Source organism: Mya arenaria, chromosome 16 (assembly GCF_026914265.1).
Source record: "Mya arenaria isolate MELC-2E11 chromosome 16, ASM2691426v1".
Lineage (NCBI taxonomy): Eukaryota > Metazoa > Mollusca > Bivalvia > Myida > Myidae > Mya > Mya arenaria.
Window position 1 is genome coordinate 31,427,633 of NC_069137.1, and position 24,395 is coordinate 31,452,027.

Genomic DNA, 24,395 nt, shown 5'->3' on the forward strand with positions numbered 1-24,395 from the left:
TCAAAATAGTGTTGTAGCTTCAAAATAAAAAAAGTTAGGAAAAATGTCACATTATACAACAACTTTGATATTTGTTTTTAAAACTATACACATGGTCGGAAGTTCATTGCTCTAGTTTTTTTCTAATTTAGGTCTATAGGAAATTTGTGACCCCCAGGGAGGGCCAGAGTTTACCCCAGGTGCATAATTTGAACAAACTTGGTAATGGGCAATCAAATGACGGGGCCATGAGGTTTGAGAAAAGATTTTCAAAGATTTCCCTATATCAGGCTTAAGGAAAATTGTGAACCCCAGGGCTCGGCCAGTTTGTCCACAGAGACATAATTTGAACAAACTTGGTGGAGGACCACTGTATGATGCTACAGACAAAATAACAAGGGTCTGTGCCTACAGGAAGCAGTTTAAGACAAGAAGAGTTTTTCTTATATAAAGCTAAAGGAAAATTGTGCACCCCAGGGCGTGGCCAGTTTTGTCCCCAGAGGCATAATTTGAACAAACTTGTTGGAGGTCCACTGTATAATGCTACATATAGAATAAATTATTAAACAACAATTTCAAACAAGAAGATTTTCAAAGATTTCCTTATTGAAGTATGTAAGCTAATTGTGACCCCCAGAGCAGGACCACTAGACAATGTTATTCACATATATCTAGATTCTAGGCTTCATGGTTTTGTCAAAAATAATTTAAATGTTTTTCCTTTTGGTTGCCATGGCAACCAGAGTTCTGCATGGAATTCAATTTTCTGAACAACTTTAAAACGGCGCCATCAATGGAACATCCCAGTGAAGTTTAATGTAAATTGGCTGGGTGGTTTAGGAGATGTCTTATGAAGCAATTTGTTGACGGTACCGCACATATGCCAGATAGTTTAATGTCTGTTTTCATTTGTCATAATATTATGCAGAGATTAATTTGGATCAAAACAACACCCCAACAATGAGAAACAAAAAATGACAGTGAACACTCCCCACCAATTATTTATTATGAAAGTACTCACGACAACAAAGACATGTAATCTGTTAACAAAGACATGTAATCTGTTATTACTTGTAAACTCGGATGTGACAGACTTTTTAATGTAAAACAAAACCAAAAGAACGTTCAAAAGTTCATGACATTTATTGGCACTTATGGAAGTCTATAAAAGTAAACACTATTCCCTTTGTGATGCTGTTGTCACCAACAGAAATCCTCGAAGCCAAAGTTTAAGTCACTTCCCAATTACCATAAAACTGGACTCAGATGGTTTCCACTCAGCTATGCCATCACATAATACTAGGCCCAAACCTTCCAGCTATGCCATCTTATTCAATTTTCTATTTCTCTCCTCATAAATCATGCTTGTAAACGGTCTGAAAAAAATATTCCACATTTCTGACAAGAACAAATATGATTACATGTATAATCATAAAATCATTAAGATTAAAGCCCTCTTGACCTGTGCATTGTTCAGTTGACTAACCAAATGTTTATTTCACACTCTGCTACATGTATAGACAAAACTAGGAACAACTTGATGATTGTAAACAATGCAATCATAAACCATGCTACAGGTTTGAATGTAAACATTTCATTTATAAACCATGCTACAGGTTTGAATGTAAACATTTCATTTATAAACCATGCTACAGGTTTGAATGTAAACATTTCATCCGTAAACCATGCTACAGGTTGGAATGTAAACATTTTATTTATTAACCATGCTACGGGTTGGAATGTCAACATTTTATTTATAAACCATGCTACAGGTTTGAATGTAAACATTTCATCCGTAAACCATGCTACAGGTTGGAATGTAAACATTTCATCCGTAAACCATGCTACAGGTTTGAATGTAAACATTTCATCCGTAAACCATGCTACAGGTTGGAATGTAAACATTTTATCTATAAATCATGCTACAGGTTTGAATGTAAACATTTCATTTACAAACAATGCTACAGGTTTGAATGTAAACGTTTTATTTATAAAACAAGCTATGAGTTAGAATGTAAACATTTCATTTATAATCATGCTATGGGTTTGAATGTAACATTTTCTTTATAAACCATGCTACGGGTTGGAATGTAAACATTTTATTTATAAACCATGCTACAGGTTTGAATGTAAACATTTCATTTACAAACAATGCTACAGGTTGGAATGTAAACGTTTTATTTATAAAACTAGCTATGAGTTAGAATGTAAACATTTCATTTATAAACCATGCTATGGGTTTGAATGTAACATTTCATTTATAAACAATGCTACAGGTTTGAATGTAAACATATAATTTATAAACCATGCTACAGCAGTACAGGTTGGAATGTAAACATTTCATTTATAAACCATGCTACAGATTTGAATGTAAACATTTCATTTATAAACCATGCTACTAGTTTGCTTCAGGTACTTCCTGAAGGTTTATTGTCAATAAACATTTATTTTATACAATACTTGATCACAAAGAATGAAACACAAGCCCAGACCTTACCCCTCAAACATGGTGGCTATTGTGTAGCAAACACCGACCACCAGGCTGAGAATTACACCTGCCAGACTGGCTTTGCTGAAAATAAACATAAATAAATAATGGAAAAAATGCAACTTTTATTTGTTATAACACAGAAAATGTTGTGGCACCACATTGGTCTAGATCTGTTCACCATGTCTTCAACAAGATAACATTATGCTTAAGCACAGTGAAAGAACATTACATGGATATAGACAGTAAGAAATACAAATAAGACTGTCACTGATCTTAACAAAAGTTCAAGCACTTACATGAGTGCCCCACCAAGGAAGTTGAGGAAGGATCCCCAGTACATGGGGTTGTCAATGATACTGAATGGGAAACTGTTCACCTTCTCCTCCATCAAGATGCCAAAATAGTCACCTGCAACATACAGATAATAGTGCAGCTGACAACCGATTATCAACAACATTCAGATGACATGTCCACTGCAACATACATATAAAGAGATGACAGGTCAACTGCAATATACATATTATGAGATGACAGGTCCACTGCAACATACATATAATGAGATGACAGGTCCACTGCAACATACATATCTCGAGATGACAGGTCCACTGCAATATACATTTAATGAGATGACAGGTCCACTGCAACATACATATCTCGAGATGACAGGTCCACTGCAACATACATATCTCGAGATGATAGGTCCACTGCAACATACATATCTCGAGATGACCGGTTCACTGCAACGTACATATAATGAGATGACACGTCCACTGCAACATACATATAATGAGATGACAGGTCCACTGCAACATACATCTTATGAGACGACAGGTCCACTGCAACATACATCTTATGAGATGACAGGTCCACTGCAACATACATATAATGAGATGACACGTCCACTTCAACAAACATATCTCGAGATGACATGTCCACTGCAACATACATATCTCGAGTTGACCGGTCCACTGCAACATACATATTATGAGACGACAGGTCCACTGCAACATACATATAATGAGATGACATGTCCACTGCAACATACATATAATGAGATGACAGGTCCACTGAAACATACATATAATGAGATGACAGGTCCACTGCAACATACATATTATGAGATGACAGGTCCACTGCAACATACATATAATGAGATGACATGTCCACTGCAACATACATATAATGAGATGACAGGTCCACTGCAACATACATATAATGAGATGACAGGTCCACTGCAACATACATATAATGAGAAAACATGTTCACTGCAACATACATATAATGAGATGACAGGTTCACTGCAACATACATATAATGAGATGACAAGTCCACTACAACATACATATAATGAGATGACAGGTCCACTGCAACATACATATTATGAGATGACAGGTCCACTACAACATACATATAATGAGAAAACATGTTCACTGCAACATACATATAATGAGATGACATGTCCACTGCAACATACATATTATGAGATGACAGGTCCACTGCAACATACATATATAATGAGATGACAGATCCACTACAACATACATATATAATGAGATGACAGGTCCACTACAACATACATATAATGAGATGACAGGTCCACTGCAACATACATATAATGAGATGACAGGTCCACTGCAACATACATATAATGAGATGACAGGTCCACTGCAACATACATATAATGAGATGACAGGTCCACTGCAACATACATATAATGAGATGACAGGTCCACTACAACATACATATATAATGAGATGACAGGTCCACTACAACATACATATAATGAGATGACATGTCCACTGCAACATACATATAATGAGATGACATGTCCACTGCAACATACATATAATGAGATGACATGTCCACTACAACATACATATAATGAGATGACCGGTCCACTACAACATACATATAATGAGATGACAGGTCCACTGCAACATACATATAATGAGATGACATGTCCACTAAAACATACATATAATGAGATGACAGGTCCACTAAAACATACATATAATGAGATGACAGGTCCACTAAAACATACATATTATGAGATGACATGTCCACTACAGCATACATATAATGAGATGACAGGTCCACTGCAACATACATATAATGAGATGACATGTCCACTGCAACATACATATAATGAGATGACATGTCCACTGCAACATACATATAATGAGATGACAGGTCCACTGCAACATACATATAATGAGATGACATGTCCACTGCAACATACATATAATGAGATGACAGGTCCACTGAAACATACATATAATGAGATGACAGGTCCACTGCAACATACATATAATGAGATGACAGGTCCACTGCAACATACATATAATGAGATGACATGTCCACTGCAACATACATATAATGAGATGACAGGTCCACTGCAACATACATATTATGAGATGACAGGTCCACTGCAACATACATATAATGAGAAAACATGTTCACTGCAACATACATATAATGAGATGACAGGTTCACTGCAACATACATATAATGAGATGACAGGTCCACTACAACATACATATAATGAGATGACAGGTCCACTGCAACATACATATTATGAGATGACAGGTCCACTACAACATACATATAATGAGAAAACATGTTCACTGCAACATACATATAATGAGATGACATGTCCACTGCAACATACATATTATGAGATGACAGGTCCACTGCAACATACATATAATGAGATGACAGGTCCACTGCAACATACATATAATGAGATGACATGTCCACTGCAACATACATATAATGGGATGACAGGTCCACTGCAACATACATATAATGGGATGACAGGTCCACTACAACATACATATATAATGAGATGACAGGTCCACTACAACATACATATAATGAGATGACAGGTCCACTGCAACATACATATAATGAGATGACAGGTCCACTGCAACATACATATAATGAGATGACAGGTCCACTGCAACATACATATAATGAGATGACATGTCCACTGCAACATACATATAATGAAATGACAGGTCCACTGCAACATACATATAATGAGATGACATGTCCACTGCAACATACATATAATGAGATGACAGGTCCACTACAACATACATATAATGAGATGACAGGTCCACTGCAACATACATATAATGAGATGACATGTCCACTGCAACATACATATAATGAGATGACATGTCCACTGCAACATACATATAATGAGATGACAGGTCCACTATAACATACATATAATGAGATGACAGGTCCACTATAACATACATATAATGAGATGACAGGTCCACTGCAACATACATATAATGAGATGACATGTCCACTAAAACATACATATAATGAGATGACAGGTCCACTAAAACATACATATAATGAGATGACAGGTCCACTAAAACATACATATTATGAGATGACATGTCCACTGCAACATACATATAATGAGATGACAGGTCCACTGCAACATACATATAATGAGATGACATGTCCACTGCAACATACATATAATGAGATGACATGTCCACTGCAACATACATATAATGAGATGACATGTCCACTGCAACATACATATAATGAGATGACAGGTCCACTGCAACATACATATAATGAGATGACATGTCCACTACAACATACATATAATGAGATGACAGGTCCACTAAAACATACATATAATGAGATGACATGTCCACTAAAACATACATATAATGAGATGACAGGTCCACTACAACATACATATAATGAGATGACAGGTCCACTACAACATAAATATAATGAGATGACAGGTCCACTACAACATACATATATAATGAGATGACAGGTCCACTACAACATACATATAATGAGATGACAGGTCCACTGCAACATACATATAATGAGATGACATGTCCACTGCAACATACATATAATGAGATGACATGTCCACTACAACATACAGATAATGAGATGACAGGTCCACTGCAACATACATATAATGAGATGATATGTTTACTGCAACATACATATAATGAGATGACAGGTCCACTACAACATACATATAATGAGATGACAGGTCCACTACAACATACATATAATGAGATGACAGGTCCACTACAACATACATATAATGAGATGACAGGTCCTCTACAACATACATATAATGAGATGACAGGTCCACTACAACATACATATAATGAGATGACATGTCCACTACAACATACATATAATGAGATGACAGGTCCACTACAACATACATATAATGAGATGACAGGTCCTCTACAACATACATATAATGAGATGACAGGTCCACTGCAACATACATATAATGAGATGACAGGTCCACTACAACATACATATAATGAGATGACATGTCCACTACAACATACATATAATGAGATGACAGGTCCACTGCAACATACATATAATGAGATGACATGTCCACTGCAACATACATATAATGAGATGACAGGTCCACTGCAACATACATATAATGAGATGACAGGTCCACTGCAACATACATATAATGAGATGACAGGTCCACTACAACATACATATAATGAGATGACAGGTCCACTGCAACATACAGATAATGAGATGACAGGTTCACTGCAACATACATATAATGAGATGACAGGTCCACTGCAACATACATATAATGAGATGACAGTTCCACTGCAACATACATAAAATGAGATGACATGTCCACTGCAACATACATATAATGAGATGACAGGTCCACTACAACATACATATAATGAGATGACAGGTCTACTACAACATACATATAATGAGATGACATGTCCACTGCAACATACATATTATGAGATGACAGGTTCACTGCAACACACAGGTTACAGGTTCACTGCATAAAGATGACAGGTCCACTGCAACAAACAGATGACAGGTCCACTACAACATACATATAATGAGATGACAGGTTCACTGCAACATACATATAATGAGATGACAGGTCCTCTACAACATACATATAATGAGATGACAGGTCCACTGCAACATACATATAATGAGATGACATGTCCACTAAAACATACATATAATGAGATGACAGGTCCACTAACAACTACATATAATGAGATGACAGGTCCACTAAAACATACATATTATGAGATGACATGTCCACTGCAACATACATATAATGAGATGACAGTCCACTACAGCATACATATAATGAGATGACATGTCCACTGCAACATACATATAATGAGATGACATGTCCACTGCAACATACATATAATGAGATGACAGGTCCACTGCAACATACATATAATGAGATGACATGTCCCTGCAACATACATATAATGAGATGACAGGTCCACTGAAACATACATATAATGAGATGACAGGTCCACTGCAACATACATATTATGAGATGACAGGTCCACTGCAACATACATATAATGAGATGACATGTCCACTGCAACATACATATAATGAGATGACAGGTCCACTGCAACATACATATTATGAGATGACAGGTCCACTGCACATACATATAATGAGAAAACATGTTCACTGCAACATACATATAATGAGATGACAGGTTCACTGCAACATACATATAATGAGATGACAGGTCCACTACAACATACATATAATGAGATGACAGGTCCACTGCAACATACATATTATGAGATGACAGGTCCACTACAACATACATATAATGAGAAAACATGTTCACTGCAACATACATATAATGAGATGACATGTCCACTGCAACATACATATTATGAGATGACAGGTCCACTGCAACATACATATAATGAGATGACAGGTCCACTGCAACATACATATAATGAGATGACATGTCCACTGCAACATACATATAATGGGATGACAGGTCCACTGCAACATACATATAATGGGATGACAGGTCCACTACAACATACATATATAATGAGATGACAGGTCCACTACAAACATACATATAATGAGATGACAGGTCCACTGCAACATACATATAATGAGATGACAGGTCCACTGCAAATACATATAATGAGATGACAGGTCCACTGCAACATACATATAATGAGATGACATGTCCACTGCAACATACATATAATGATGACAGGTCCACTGCAACATACATATAATGAGATGACATGTCCACTGCAACATACATATAATGAGATGACAGGTCCACCTACAACATACATATAATGAGATGACAGGTCCACTGCAACATACATATAATGGGATGACATGTCCACTGCAAATACATATAATGAGATGACATGTCCACTGCAACATACATATAATGAGATGACAGGTCCACTATAACATACATATAATGAGATGACAGGTCCACTGCAACATACATATAATGAGATGACATGTCCACTAAAACATCATATAATGAGATGACAGGTCCACTAAAACATACATATAATGAGATGACAGGTCCACTAAAACATACATATAATGAGATGACATGTCCACTGCAACATACATATAATGAGATGACAGGTCCACTACAACATACATATAATGAGATGACATGTCCACTGCAACATACATATAATGAGATGACATGTCCACTGCAACATACATATAATGAGATGACATGTCCACTACAACATACATATAATGAGATGACAGGTCCACTGCAACATACATATAATGAGATGACATGTCCACTACAACATACATATAATGAGATGACAGGTCCACTAAAACATACATATAATGAGATGACATGTCCACTAAAACATACATATAATGAGATGACAGGTCCACTACAACATACATATAATGAGATGACATGTCCACTGCAACATACATATAATGAGATGACAGGTCCACTACAACATAAATATAATGAGATGACAGGTCCACTACAACATACATATATAATGAGATGACAGGTCCACTACAACATACATATAATTAGATGACAGGTCCACTGCAACATACATATAAGATGACATGTCCACTGCAACATACATATAATGAGATGACAGTCCACTACAACATACAGATAATGAGATGACAGGTCCACTGCAACATACATATAATGAGATGATATGTTTACTGCAACATACATATAATGAGATGACAGGTCCACTACAACATACATATAATGAGATGACAGGTCCACTACAACATACATATAATGAGATGACAGGTCCACTACAACATACATATAATGAGATGACAGGTCCTCTACAACATACATATAATGAGATGACAGGTCCACTACAACATACATATAATGAGATGACATGTCCACTACAACATACATATAATGAGATGACAGGTCCACTACAACATACATATAATGAGATGACAGGTCCTCTACAACATACATATAATGAATGACAGGTCCACTGCAACATACATATAATGAGATGACATGTCCACTACAACATACATATAATGAGATGACATGTCCACTACAACATACATATAATGAGATGACAGGTCCACTGCAACATACATATAATGAGATGACAGGTCCACTACAACATACATATAATGAGATGACAGGTCCACTGCAACATAAATATAATGAGATGACAGGTCCACTGCAACATACATATAATGAGATGACAGGTCCACTACAACATACATATAATGAGATGACAGGTCCACTGCAACATACAGATAATGAGATGACAGGTTCACTGCAACATACATATAATGAGATGACAGGTCCACTGCAACATACATATAATGAGATGACAGGTCCACTGCAACATACATATAATGAGATGACATGTCCACTGCAACATACATATAATGAGATGACAGGTCCACTACAACATACATATAATGAGATGACAGGTCCACTACAACATACATATAATGAGATGACATGTCCACTGCAACATACATATTATGAGATGACAGGTTCACTGCAACACACAGGTTACAGGTTCACTGCATAAAGATGACAGGTCCACTGCAACAAACAGATGACAGGTCCACTACAACATACATATAATGAGATGACAGGTCACTGCAACATACATATAATGAGATGACAGGTCCTCTACAACATACATATAATGAGATGACAGGTCCACTGCAACATACATATAATGCGATGACAGGTCCACTGCAACATACATATAATGAGATGACAGGTCCACTACAGCATACATATAATGAGATGACATGTCCACTGCAACATACATATAATGAGATGACATGTCCACTGCAACATACATATAATGAGATGACAGGTCCACTGCAACATACATATAATAGATGACATGTCCACTGCAACATACATATAATGAGATGACAGTCCACTGAACATACATATAATGAGATGACAGGTCCACTGCAACATACATATTATGAGATGACAGGTCCACTGCAACATACATATAATGAGATGACAGGTCCACTGCAACATACATATAATGAGATGACAGGTCCACTGCAACATACATATTATGAGATGACAGGTCCACTGCAACATACATATAATGAGAAAACATGTTCACTGCAACATACATATAATGAGATGACAGGTTCACTGCAACATACATATAATGAGATGACAGGTCCACTACAACATACATATAATGAGATGACAGGTCCACTGCAACATACATATTATGAGATGACAGGTCCACTACAACATACATATAATGAGAAAACATGTTCACTGCAACATACATATAATGAGATGACATGTCCACTGCAACATACATATTATGAGATGACAGGTCCACTGCAACATACATATAATGAGATGACAGGTCCACTGCAACATACATATAATGAGATGACATGTCCACTGCAACATACATATAATGGGATGACAGGTCCACTGCAACATACATATAATGGGATGACAGGTCCACTACAACATACATATATAATGAGATGACAGGTCCACTACAACATACATATAATGAGATGACAGGTCCACTGCAACATACATATAATGAGATGACAGGTCCACTGCAACATACATATAATGAGATGACAGGTCCACTGCAACATACATATAATGAGATGACATGTCCACTGCAACATACATATAATGAGATGACAGGTCCACTGCAACATACATATAATGAGATGACATGTCCACTGCAACATACATATAATGAGATGACAGGTCCACTACAACATACATATAATGAGATGACAGGTCCACTGCAACATACATATAATGAGATGACATGTCCACTGCAACATACATATAATGAGATGACATGTCCACTGCAACATACATATAATGAGATGACAGGTCTACTATAACATACATATAATGAGATGACAGGTCCACTGCAACATACATATAATGAGATGACATGTCCACTAAAACATACATATAATGAGATGACAGGTCCACTAAAACATACATATAATGAGATGACAGGTCCACTAAAACATACATATTATGAGATGACATGTCCACTGCAACATACATATAATGAGATGACATGTCCACTACAACATACATATAATGAGATGACAGTCCACTGCAAATACATATAATGAGATGACATGTCCACTACAACATACATATAATGAGATGACAGGTCCACTACAACATACATATAATGAGATGACATGTCCACTACAACATACATATAATGAGATGACAGGTCCACTACAACATACATATAATGAGATGACATGTCCACTAAAACATACATATAATGAGATGACAGGTCCACTACAACATACATATAATGAGATGAATGTCCACTGCAACATACATATAATGAGATGACAGGTCCACTACAACATAAATATAATGAGATGACAGGTCCACTACAACATACATATAATGAGATGACAGTCCCTACAACATACATATAATGAGATGACAGGTCCACTGCAACATACATATAATGAGATGACAGTCCACTGCAACATACATATAATGAGATGACAGGTCCACTACAACATACATATAATGAGATGACAGGTCCACTGCAACATACATATAATGAGATGATAGGTCACTACAACATACATATAATGAGATGACAGGTCCACTACAACATACATATAATGAGATGACAGGTCCACTACAACATACATATAATGAGATGACAGGTCCACTACAACATACATATAATGAGATGACAGGTCCTCTACAACATACATATAATGAGATGACAGGTCCACTACAACATACATATAATGAGATGACATGTCCACACAACATACATATAATGAGATGACAGGTCCACTACAACATACATATAATGAGATGACAGGTCCACTACAACATACATATAATGAGATGACAGGTCCACTGCAACATACATATAATGAGATGACAGTCCACTACAACATACATATAATGAGATGACAGGTCCACTACAACATACATATAATGAGATGACAGGTCCACTGCAACATATATAATGAGATGACAGGTCCACTGCAACATACATATAATGAGATGACAGGTCCACTGCAACATACATATAATGAGATGACAGGTCCACTGCAACATACATATAATGAGATGACAGGTCCACTGCAACATACATATAATGAGATGACAGTCCACTGCAACATACATATAATGAGATGACAGGTCCACTGCAACATACATATAATGAGATGACAGGTCCACTGCAACATACATATAATGAGATGACAGGTTCCACTGCAACATACATATAATGATGACATGTCCACTGCAACATACATATTATGAGATGACAGGTCCACTGCAACATACATAATGAGATGACAGGTCCACTACAACATACATATAATGAGATGACAGTCCACTGCAACAACATATAATGAGATGACAGGTTCACTGCAACACACATACATTACTGCATAAAGATGACAGGTCCACTGCAACATACATATGACAGGTCCACTACAACATACATATAATGAGATGACAGGTCCACTGCAACATACATATAATGAATGACAGGTCCTCTACAACATACATATAATGAGATGACAGGTCCACTGCAACATACATATAATGAGATGACAGGTCCACTGCAACATACATATAATGAGATGACAGGTCCACTGCAACATACATATAATGAGATGACAGGTCCACTGCAACATACATATAATGAGATGACAGGTCCACTGCAACATACATATAATGAGATGACAGGTCCACTGCAACATACATATAATGAGATGACAGGTCCACTGCAACATACATATAATGAGATGACAGGTCCACTGCAACATACATATAATGAGATGACAGGTCCACTGCAACATACATATAATGAGATGACAGGTCCACTGCAACATACATATAATGAGATGACAGGTCCACTGCAACATACATATAATGAGATGACAGGTCCACTGCAACATACATATAATGAGATGACAGGTCCACTGCAACATACATATAATGAGATGACAGGTCCACTGCAACATACATATAATGAGATGACAGGTCCACTGCAACATACATATAATGAGATGACAGTCCACTGCAACATACATATAATGAGATGACACGTCCACTGCAACATACATATATGAGATGACAGGTCCACTGCAACATACATATTATGAGATGACAGGTCCACTGCAACATACATATTATGAGATGACAGGTCCACTGCAACACACATATTATGAGATGACAGGTCCACTGCAACACACATATAGAGATGACAGGTCCACTGCAACATACATATAATGAGATGACAGGTCCACTGCAACACACATATAATGAGATGACAGGTCCACTGCAACATACATATTATGAGATGACAGGTCCACTGCAACATACATATATGAGATGACAGGTCCACTGCAACATACATATAATGAGATGACAGGTCCACTGCAACACATATAATGAGATGACAGGTCCACTGCAACATACATATAATGAGATGACAGTCCACTGCAACATACATATAATGAGATGACAGGTCCTGCAACATACATATAATGAGATGACAGGTCCACTGCAACATACATATAATGAGATGACAGGTCACTGCAACATACATATAATGAGATGACATGTCCACTGCAACATACATATAATGAGATGACATGTCCACTGCAACATACATAAAACGAGATGACATGTCCACTGCAACATACATATAATGAGATGACAGGTTCACTGCAACACACAGGTTACAGGTTCACTGCATAAAGATGACATGTCCACTACCACAAACAGATGGCATGTCCACTGCAACATACAGATAAAAGGTGACCTACAACATACAGATAATAAATTAATAAGTTACTGGTAACCCACAGTTGCCTGGTCAACTGCAACAAACAAGTGCCAGGTCAACTGCCACAGAGAAATTATTTTAAGTTTAATGGTCTTAGGTAAAATGTTTCTTGAGTAACTGTACAATTATTTTTTCATAAGACTGTTAACAATGGCCTTGACCTTTCACCTACTCAGTACTGACCTCAAAATTAACAGGGGTCATATGCTGGTCAATGGCTACTACCACTGAAATTTATGCTACTAGTATTCCATAAAAACATTCTCAAGTTATTGTGATCATTGTTGACTTTGGGTTCAAAAAACGTTCGATTTGGATAAATACACGTATTACTCAACAAGTTTTACCGGTAGGAATGATATTTTAAGCTTCTCTTTGTAATGCATACAGAAAGTTTGCATGTCAGTCTGTTTTTAACGTGTTTTAGGGGGGGAAAATCCGTTGTTTTTCAACCTTTCGGTTCTTTCGTAATTGCGAACTTCAGTTTCTGGTCTGTGCATTTTGTTTGAATATGCCGTAAAGGTCAATCTTACTAGCATAAAAAGTATATTTTTCTTGTAGATGGAAATCTTACCTTATCAGAACAGTAAAAATTATTAGATTATCTCAATTATTTTAGGAACTATGCTCTATTGATAAGGTCCGTTTGGAATTGATGATTTTTTGCACATGTTTACCTTATATTTATTTATATATTATACTAATTTTCTTTCATGAAAAATTGTGGAATAATTTTAAATGACATATATTCACTATTTTGAACAAAATAAATAATAAAAAAAATGTAAAAAAATTATTAAAAAATAAAAAATGCATTACTGTATCCAGGCAATGTGACGAGCACCTTTGGAAGGAACCATTTTTCATTTATCAAAATCCATTATTAGTATGTATCTTAGCTAATTGAAATAAGCGACTTAAGCCTGTTAAGCTTTAAAAGACATTTCGAGAAATTGGGGCCTGATACTTAAACAGATGAAGTGCAGCATATAGATATCAGTTCGGCTGCAGTATACCAGTAGCAAATCACTTGAAAAAATGACAGGTCAGCTGCAACATACAGATAACGACTTGTTAGATACAGTTACAAATGTATAAAATACAAATGTCATTGTGTACGATAAACTATTACGCATATATTATTTTTGTAAAGAGTACAATTACCATACCACATCAAGCTGTGAAGAGTTAAGCACTCACACTTATAATCTGTAAAGTGCATAATCATAAAGATAAGTTGGATATTCTTACCCAGGAATGTCCCATAGAAACCGAGTCTATAGTAGCTAGTGACCACCAATGTTGTGCCAACCAGCATGCAGAAATATCCGGACCAGAGGAGCCAGTTCTGCTGTAGGATATAGCAGCGTGGCTGGCTGTCCAGGGCATAGTTGAACCTGCACATATATATCAATCAGCAATAATTATGATCTATTCAAACATTTCTGTTGAAGGTCTTAAAAGCAATAATGCCTACCTAAGATTTAAACTGAAATAATTCATAAATTATATAAATGGACAATGAAATGACCTCTCAACTAATTGCTGTTGTTAATCATTTAGAGAAAATTGTCTTTTAGAGAAAAAATAAATGAATGAAAAAACTGCTTTAATATTGAAATACATTTTGGAACAAGCAAGTTCATCAAAAACATGTTTTACAAGGCTGCTTGTAGAGAAAATTCCCATCATGTTACATCAGATCAACAAATACCAATGAAATGAAAAGAAATACCAATCTGGTATGAACAAATGATGTCTGACCTCATGTCCCTATATATGCCGAGGATGAAGATGGAGGCCCCAAGCAGAAAACAGGCCACATACTTGTTCCTAATCAACCGGGAAAAACTGTGACTCCGATACTCCCATCTTGCAGCCTAAGAATAAATAATAAGTATGTAGAAAATATTATAAAACAACAAAAGTGCACCAAAAAGCAACAACACATTTTTGGTTTCTTTGCATTTACAAACACATTTTTTTCTGGTTCTTTCATTACACATTTGGAGTAGGTAGGTAATCAGGGACGTAGCTAGTGCCTTAAAACATGTAGGCCAGATGATTCTTTGTGATTTGGGGGACTTTTATATGCACATTACACACACTCAATTATACTTGCAATGATTACAATAAATCCAAGAAATACACTCTGCATGTTGTTTGAATAAACACCAAACTAGCCAGGGCTTGAACAAAACAAACTTTTGTTCAAAGTGTTTGGGTAGCCATTAGTTTTTATTGCATTTTTGGTTATTTAAATTTGATCATTTTTCGAAAAAAGCTACACCACTGGTAAGGTTGAATGGACTTACAATATTCCAGTAGAGGGGGTTGAAGATGATTGTTGCAAAGGACAACCACAGGTTCCAGTCAGCCAAGTCAACCTCCATCTTGGGAATGGTGGCCTATATATATATTCATACAGAAGGAAACTTTATATTATTTTATATGAACTATATCAACAGGTAACACAATTAACATTTTTTTTTCAGAATTTTGCAGTAGTGAGTACTACTCTAAAATGTGCTGAGCAAGGCAATTGACCTACCAGATCAGATTTTGAAGTCTTCTTAATTACCGATACATACTTAAAGTAAAGACTCTACCAAGTAAACATTTTATATGAAGGTATAAATTATAGTTATATAAATAAGTATCTAAACTAAACTACCAATCAATAAAACTTTTAAGTAACTATATCATTTAGAATGAAAACTTACAACAGCAAAATTCAACAAGTGATTTTTGCAGGTGTTGGCATAACATAGTAACCAACTTTTGGCAATATAATCAATGAGCGATTTTCTGCCTCCGATAATCGAGCTAAATTTGTTCCTATTGTCAACTGTTACTACATGACACTAGAGCGTACATCAAACAAATTGCAAAAGGGTGTACAATAGGGCCAAGTACCATTTCTCGTATCAAATTAAATGCCGGTATTAGACGTTTGGTTGATATGTCTTATCGCATATAGGTCAAAATATTGATCAAATAAAAGCTTAAAAAAACATTTGCTTTCTTTATGTATTTTGTATCCATTTTCATCCATATGCGCTGCCATATTGGTTTTCCCAAATATTGTGCGGTACTGATGACATCTTAAGTACTGTACTGCTGTTGGTTTTGTCACCCAACAGGTTAGTGTATATAAATGAAAGTTTTATAATACATGTGCATCAACTTCAGAACTTTATACAAAACATTCATGAAACTAAAACACTATTGCATTTAAAACTCAAAAGCAATTGCTTTTCTTTCAAACTTGTAATCCCTGAAAACATTGCACGTTTAAAATCTGAGGACAGAAAGTGTTGTAAGCAGATTAGTTGCAGGAACTATTTTAATATGTGCCAAGTAAAGGTCATCTGACAAAAAAAAAATTGCTTTCAAAACTGAACTCATGGTCAAAATTTAATTTCTGTAGCTTTAAAAATAAAAAAGTTGGTCAAAAAGTCAAAGTCAAGGTCATCAGAGGACAACATTGATGCTCGTTTGCAAAACTGTACACATGGTCCAAATATCATTGCTGTAGCTTTAAAACTAAAAAAAGGAGGTCAAAAGGGGTGGGGCCAGCTTTGGCCCCAGGGCTATAATTTCAACTGTTTGGCTAGACAGTCATCATATGATGCTTCACAACAAATACCGTATCAAAGGTATGAGCCTTGTGGTTTGAAACAAGAAGATTTTGATAATATTTCTTAAATAAGTCTCTAGGAAACTTGTGACCCCCAGGGCAGTGCCAGTTCCCAATTTAAGTATACCAAACCTGTGAACCCCGGGGATGGCCAGTAATCACCCCAGGGGCATAATTTGAACAAACATTCACAAGCAATTGTTCTAAGATGGATGCGTGAACACACAAAAAGATTTTCAAACATTTCCCAAGTGAAGTATAACAAACCTGTGAACCCTGGGATGTGGCCAGTAATTACCCTTGGGGGCATAATTTGATCAAACATTCACAACCAATTTTGTTTAGATGAATGCGAGAACTAGAGACACTTTGACAAATAGAGCTAAAAAAATGGACTTTGGCCTTTCAACAAGAACAAGGCAAAGTAATTCACAAAATTAGCTGCAGAACCAAAACAGCAAGTTGTCTCCCTTTCATCCTAGACTTGACTTTACATGTAAACTTGGCTAAAAATAGACAAATTTGGTCATGCAGACTTGGCTAAAAATAGGTTAGCTAAAAATAGCATTTTTAAAAAACTTTCATGGCCCATAATCTAGGCATGCATGGGAGGATCTGGCTGGTTTTCAAAAGGAACCATATTTAAATACTGTACAAGTTTTACCGAGATACAATCAAAACTGAAGACTGTATCATGTTCACAAGCAATTGTTTACAGACGCACGGACGCACATACTATATACGTACAGATTACCATCGCATAAGCTCTTCTGGCCTTTGGCCAGTAGAGCTAAGCAATCAAATCATTTTGCAATTATTCTAGACAGGAAAAAAAGTCGGAAAGGTCATGTCTTGATCAAAATGCATTGGGTGCCATGATATTTTTCAAGAAAAATGCAACCATTATGGCCCTGATGTGATCATTTGTTCAGTTTTTGTTCACTTAAGTTGCCTAATATCATAGTATGCAAATAAAAGGTCCAGCTGTATATAGTTCATCATATACTTTTCATTTATTTCCAATTTTAATCCTTGAAAAAATATCGTATGATATATCAGGTATCGGTCAATCAGTATCAATACAAATATTGTATCGATAATTTCAATTGATACTCAGCCCTTAAGTGTACAATACACTAAGTTAAGAGCTAATCTGTAGCTACATGTATATGGGGCATGCAAACTATTATAAGAGGGGGAAATAACAGTAGAGGGGAATGTTTTTTTAATTACTAGAAGAAAATTATTTTTGATGAGCTCCTTCTAGGTCAGATTTTCAATCAGAGAATTGCTCCAATTTGTCCAAAATTGGTGAGAGTGAGATTTTTTTTATAAGAAATCGAATGGTATTATGGATAACGCAGTGAAAACAATGCTGAACAGTCATTTATTCATGCTAATATCAATTATTGAGAGCTATACATAAATATATATATAAATATATATATATATATATATATATATATATATATATATTGTAAACTTCTCTGCCAACTATACTTAGCGTGAGTTGAGTATCATCAGGATGACAAACGAAAAAAAAAGACACTGACAGTTTAAATAGACTTTAATATTCCCGCTTAGAATACATAATGGTACGTTGATTAGGTCATTGGACAAGGTATGTCTGGACTTGGATTTAATGATTGTCACTTTACAACATAACGTGTAAAATTACTGACACACAGTCAAGTACAACAAGAATCACAAAGATTCAAAACACACCACTAACTGTGTTTAGGTGACTCAGACTTGAGTCTCAAAGGTGACAGAGACAAGTTAAGTTTCAAGTCTTAAGGGCCTTAAAATTCTATCATAGTTTCAAAACTTTAATTCATGCAGCGGACGCGCTTCTTATATAGTATGTCCAGATGTACCACTTGACCAAAACTAGCCAATGGCTTTCTGCCCGGAGAGCGCCCATCAAACGAGAAGAGGACCGCTCAGGCGCCAACCAATCAGTGGCTGACCGCCTGGGCGCCAACCAATCAGTGGCTGACCGCCCTGGAGGTCCAAGGATGCATTCCTGGCAGGCAGCCATGACAGTTTGGGTAACAAACAAAATGTAAACAAACAAACAATTAAGTGAACAAACAACAAATTTATTAAGTGGCTCTTTTAGAACGACGTAAGACAAATGAGATGATTAAATATTAGTTATAGTTCTAACAATAGAGTAAACATATTCTTAGGAATTACCATTATGATATAGAATAAGAATAATATGGTAGAGTGGGGATTTTACCTACTTTGCATATTTAAATCATCATCTCATCGACCATGTATCAACTAATGGATAATGAGGTAAGAAATATTACTTAAATCATGTATATGTTTCATATTATTATCAAATATGTTAGGTTATTACGTGAAAGTCCCATGGCTCAAAAAGGTGTCCAAGGTATCAACAGGTAAGTGTACAAGGTATCAACAGGTAAATAATGACAGGGTCATTACAATATATATATATATATACAGTGGAAACTCACTAAACCGGACAAGGTCCGCACTGGGCAAAATTTCCGGTTTAGTGAGGATTCTGGTTTAGTGAGGATTTGATGTACGGAGTAAGTTTACTCAAAATATTAACTTAGTTAACCTCTAAAGGCTTTTGTCCTCTACGGACAGTTCAATTCTCCGACGTTTAGACAGGTTGAGACATGATTAGCATAATTAAACATTTCTGCGTTTTTATAATCATCTTTTTTTCCAAGTCTTGAAATAAAACAACTCGCTTAATTTAATGCTTGTTTAGTATGTTTGATAGTTTAATTAACGCACTGCTCTAATTTGATTCAATCATAGAAGTCTTTAGATAAAACAACCCTCCAAAATTATCACTAAATAACCCTTTCTAGTTCTTTATTTTCGGCAACAAACAAATTAATGTTTCAATCAATTTTCTTTTCACAAGTTTGATTATCGTTTGATTATTGCGCGACCGTCAATCCACAGCGCAATCATCATTATCGATTATCGAATTAACACAACATCACAGGTGTAATATTTAACGACGCACCGGCTGTCTAAACAAAGTGACACGCGATTCGCGAATTCCTAATACACACAATTATTTTGACATGTTGGAACAAATAAACCTCCGGTTTTGTGGATAAATTTACTTTGACAACTAACAAATTTTCTCGATTTTTTGTCCGGTATCCGGAATTCCGGGGTTCCCGTTTTGTAGGGATTTTTTTACATTGAAAATAGAAGGGGGAAAACCGGGACTCTGAAAAAAGTCCGGTATCCCGAGGATTCGGTTTTGTGGAGATCCGGTTTAGTGAGTTTCCACTGTATATATATTTCTTTGGCAAGAATAAAACACTTGCATCGAACAAACTGATAATGCAGTACTATTCAAACTTCTTTTCAACACTTGTTGCAATGGTTCCCAAATCAAACACATTAAAGATTTTCTTAATGTATAATATCTTGATGAATAACAAATAAAGTGCTTATCTTGTATAAGGTTTTATACCAAATACGAATTCCGTGGTAAAAGTTAATTGTAGTGATGCCCATCATACTTTTTGAAGTTTTCAGAAAGATTCTGATATAGACGCTTATTAAATGCAGATTGAAACCAGCATAAACAAAACTAATCACAAGTTTTTTATGTTTCAATTAAATGTAGCATACTTGTACATATATTTAATATTATAATATAGTATAAATTCTAGACCAATAAAACCAATTGTTATTATTGTTTTTGATATTTTTAACATTGATTATTTTGTATTTCTTGATAATCAGGGGCGTAGCTTCCTGTAGGCCGCGGCCTACGCATTTTTCAGAAAAAAACGAAAAAATAAAAATGCCAAATCTGCAATAAAAACTGAAGGCATAGGAGGGTGAGGGGATAAAATATGAATTTTCCGACAAATGCGCTTTAATATATTCATAGGAAACCTGGTATTTCAAATATATCGTTTTCCTTTGCTCTTAAAAATACATTTTCACGCGACATTAATATTTCGTATATAATTTATCGGAAGTTGCATACCAGTTGTCAGCGCGTTTACGCCATATATAAAACATATCCAATCGGCTTGGTAAAAGTTTGCGGGCGCTTTTTTTTTTTGAAATTGTAAACGGTCTGGCACCAATAATGCCGAACATAGTCCTACGTATCCTGATTTCGATAGTCTAATTTTGACTTTAATAGATGAAGATACCAAACAACAATCGTAGAAGGAACTTGGCAATCATGCCTCCAGTACCAGTTTTCACCCGAGTGGCCATAACTATGATGGACACAGTTCAGGACATTGGATTATTGTTAACTTTTTCAGCAAATCGTCTAGCAGCGTTCCAGGACGAGCTTTCTAGAGAAGTCGCAACAAACGAGGAAATGAACCGCCGCTCTAAGCTTCGCTCGTTATTTGAGACACGATGGTTCAGTCGTGCGAACGCACTCGAAACGTTCCAAAATGCGTTCTCCGTAGAGGTCCACGCACTTGAAAATATTAATGAAGACGGAGACGAGAAGGCCGGCCAGTATTTGTCCGCTGTACTGTGCTTTGAATTCATTATCTCACTTGTAGTGGCGCAACACATTGGGTACTACCGTGAACCTGACAAATCTTCTTCAGAAGGAAGGCAATGATCTACTACAAGCTGTTGAAGAAACAAACGTCATTGTTAAATTGTGCAATGACTGGAGGGCTGAACCTGATGTGTAGAATGGACTGTACATGAAAGCAACGGATATAAGCTCAGGCTTCGACATTCAACCATCAATGCCAAGAGTTGGTCGACAGCAAAACAGAGCAAAGCCTGAGGTGCAAACACCATCTGACTACTTCAGAATAACCTTGTACAATGTCTTCAAAGACAGATACAGGGCACAACATTTTTTGCCTTCAAAACTTGAAATTCTGAAGGACGACATGCTGCCATCAATTTATGCTGCTAAGGCCCCTGATCGCCACGAAACATTTGACACATTTAAAACAGAATGGAATGTGAGATGGAGCATCGCAGCCGCAAGTTTATCTAGACTACAAGAGACCACGAAGCAGACCAACATGGACCTGTATCCTAACATATTTACAATATTCGAGGTCCGTCTTACTATGCCACCTACATCAGCCTCTTTTGAAAGGTCGTTTAGTGGAATGAATTGAATAAAAAAACTTACTTCGAACGACAATGAAAAGCGACAGGTTGTCATCCTCGGCCCTAATCCACAGCCACAAGAGCATGATCATAGATGTTTACCGCGTCATCAATGTGTTTGCGTGGCGAAAATGCCGGAAGCTAGAGTTTTTTAATTATACCGGAAAGTCAACTGTGCTGTAGAAAGCGACATTATATGTATGTGTAAATATATATATATATATATGGCATTTTTGTGCAAATACACATATGAATAACTTAGATTTTGGGCAACATGAGTGAAATTTAATTAATAAAATGTTCAATGTTTTACTTCTATGGCCTGTCTTCTTTAGCTAAAATATGTACACAATTAATTTAACAGCGAAAACGTGGCCTACACATATATTTTCGTCAAGCTACGCCCCTGATAATTGATACATAAAAAAAGCTTCAAGATAATCCTTTCACATGTTACATTTATTAGTGCTGCATTAGCATGATTAGTCTTTGTTTAGACTTTAAAAATAAATTTATGTCTTAAATTTTATTCCTGGCATTTTTTTTTCGATGAATATAGCAATAAATATATCATAATTATAGTACATTTTATTCCAATTTGATTATAATCATTTATGCATGATGCCATCATTTAATAAAAAATGCATAAAATAATTTGCAAATGCCCGGTGAAGTGAAGAGTATGTGCTCAGTCCAAATTCAGGCAAATTTTGAGTCAAACCTGAAAAGCCTGAAAAGCAGATCAGTCATTTCATTCAGCTATTAATGGTATATTTAAGCATTTTCACCTTTGAAAAGTCAATGTAACCACTGCAGCAATCTTTCTGATACTCGCGTAACATTTAATACTGACATGACACGAGATAGAACAGCTGATATGAAACAAAGTATTGGACTTGAACCTCCAGTACGTCGTCTGTTTGTGTTCCGTATGACAGACGCTTTGTTTTGACTAAAAAGAACATCAGAGACCCAGAGTAGACGGGTTTATCGAGTTTCGATT

At 36.0% G+C, this 24,395-nt stretch overlaps 1 protein-coding gene across 1 annotated transcript; it reads right to left on the bottom strand.

The window, feature by feature from the left end:
- Positions 1-1,204: 1,204 nt before the first annotated feature.
- LOC128222240 (phosphatidylethanolamine N-methyltransferase-like) lies at positions 1,205-24,322 on the bottom strand. The gene is made up of 7 exons (XM_052931193.1): positions 24,181-24,322; positions 16,947-17,039; positions 16,396-16,511; positions 15,883-16,028; positions 2,767-2,878; positions 2,477-2,551; positions 1,205-1,355 (listed from the first exon to the last, which is right to left on the bottom strand). The coding sequence occupies exons 1-7, from the start codon at positions 24,232-24,234 to the stop codon at positions 1,298-1,300; spliced, it is 654 nt and encodes a 217-aa protein (XP_052787153.1). The 5' UTR covers positions 24,235-24,322; the 3' UTR covers positions 1,205-1,297.
- Positions 24,323-24,395: the final 73 nt, after the last annotated feature.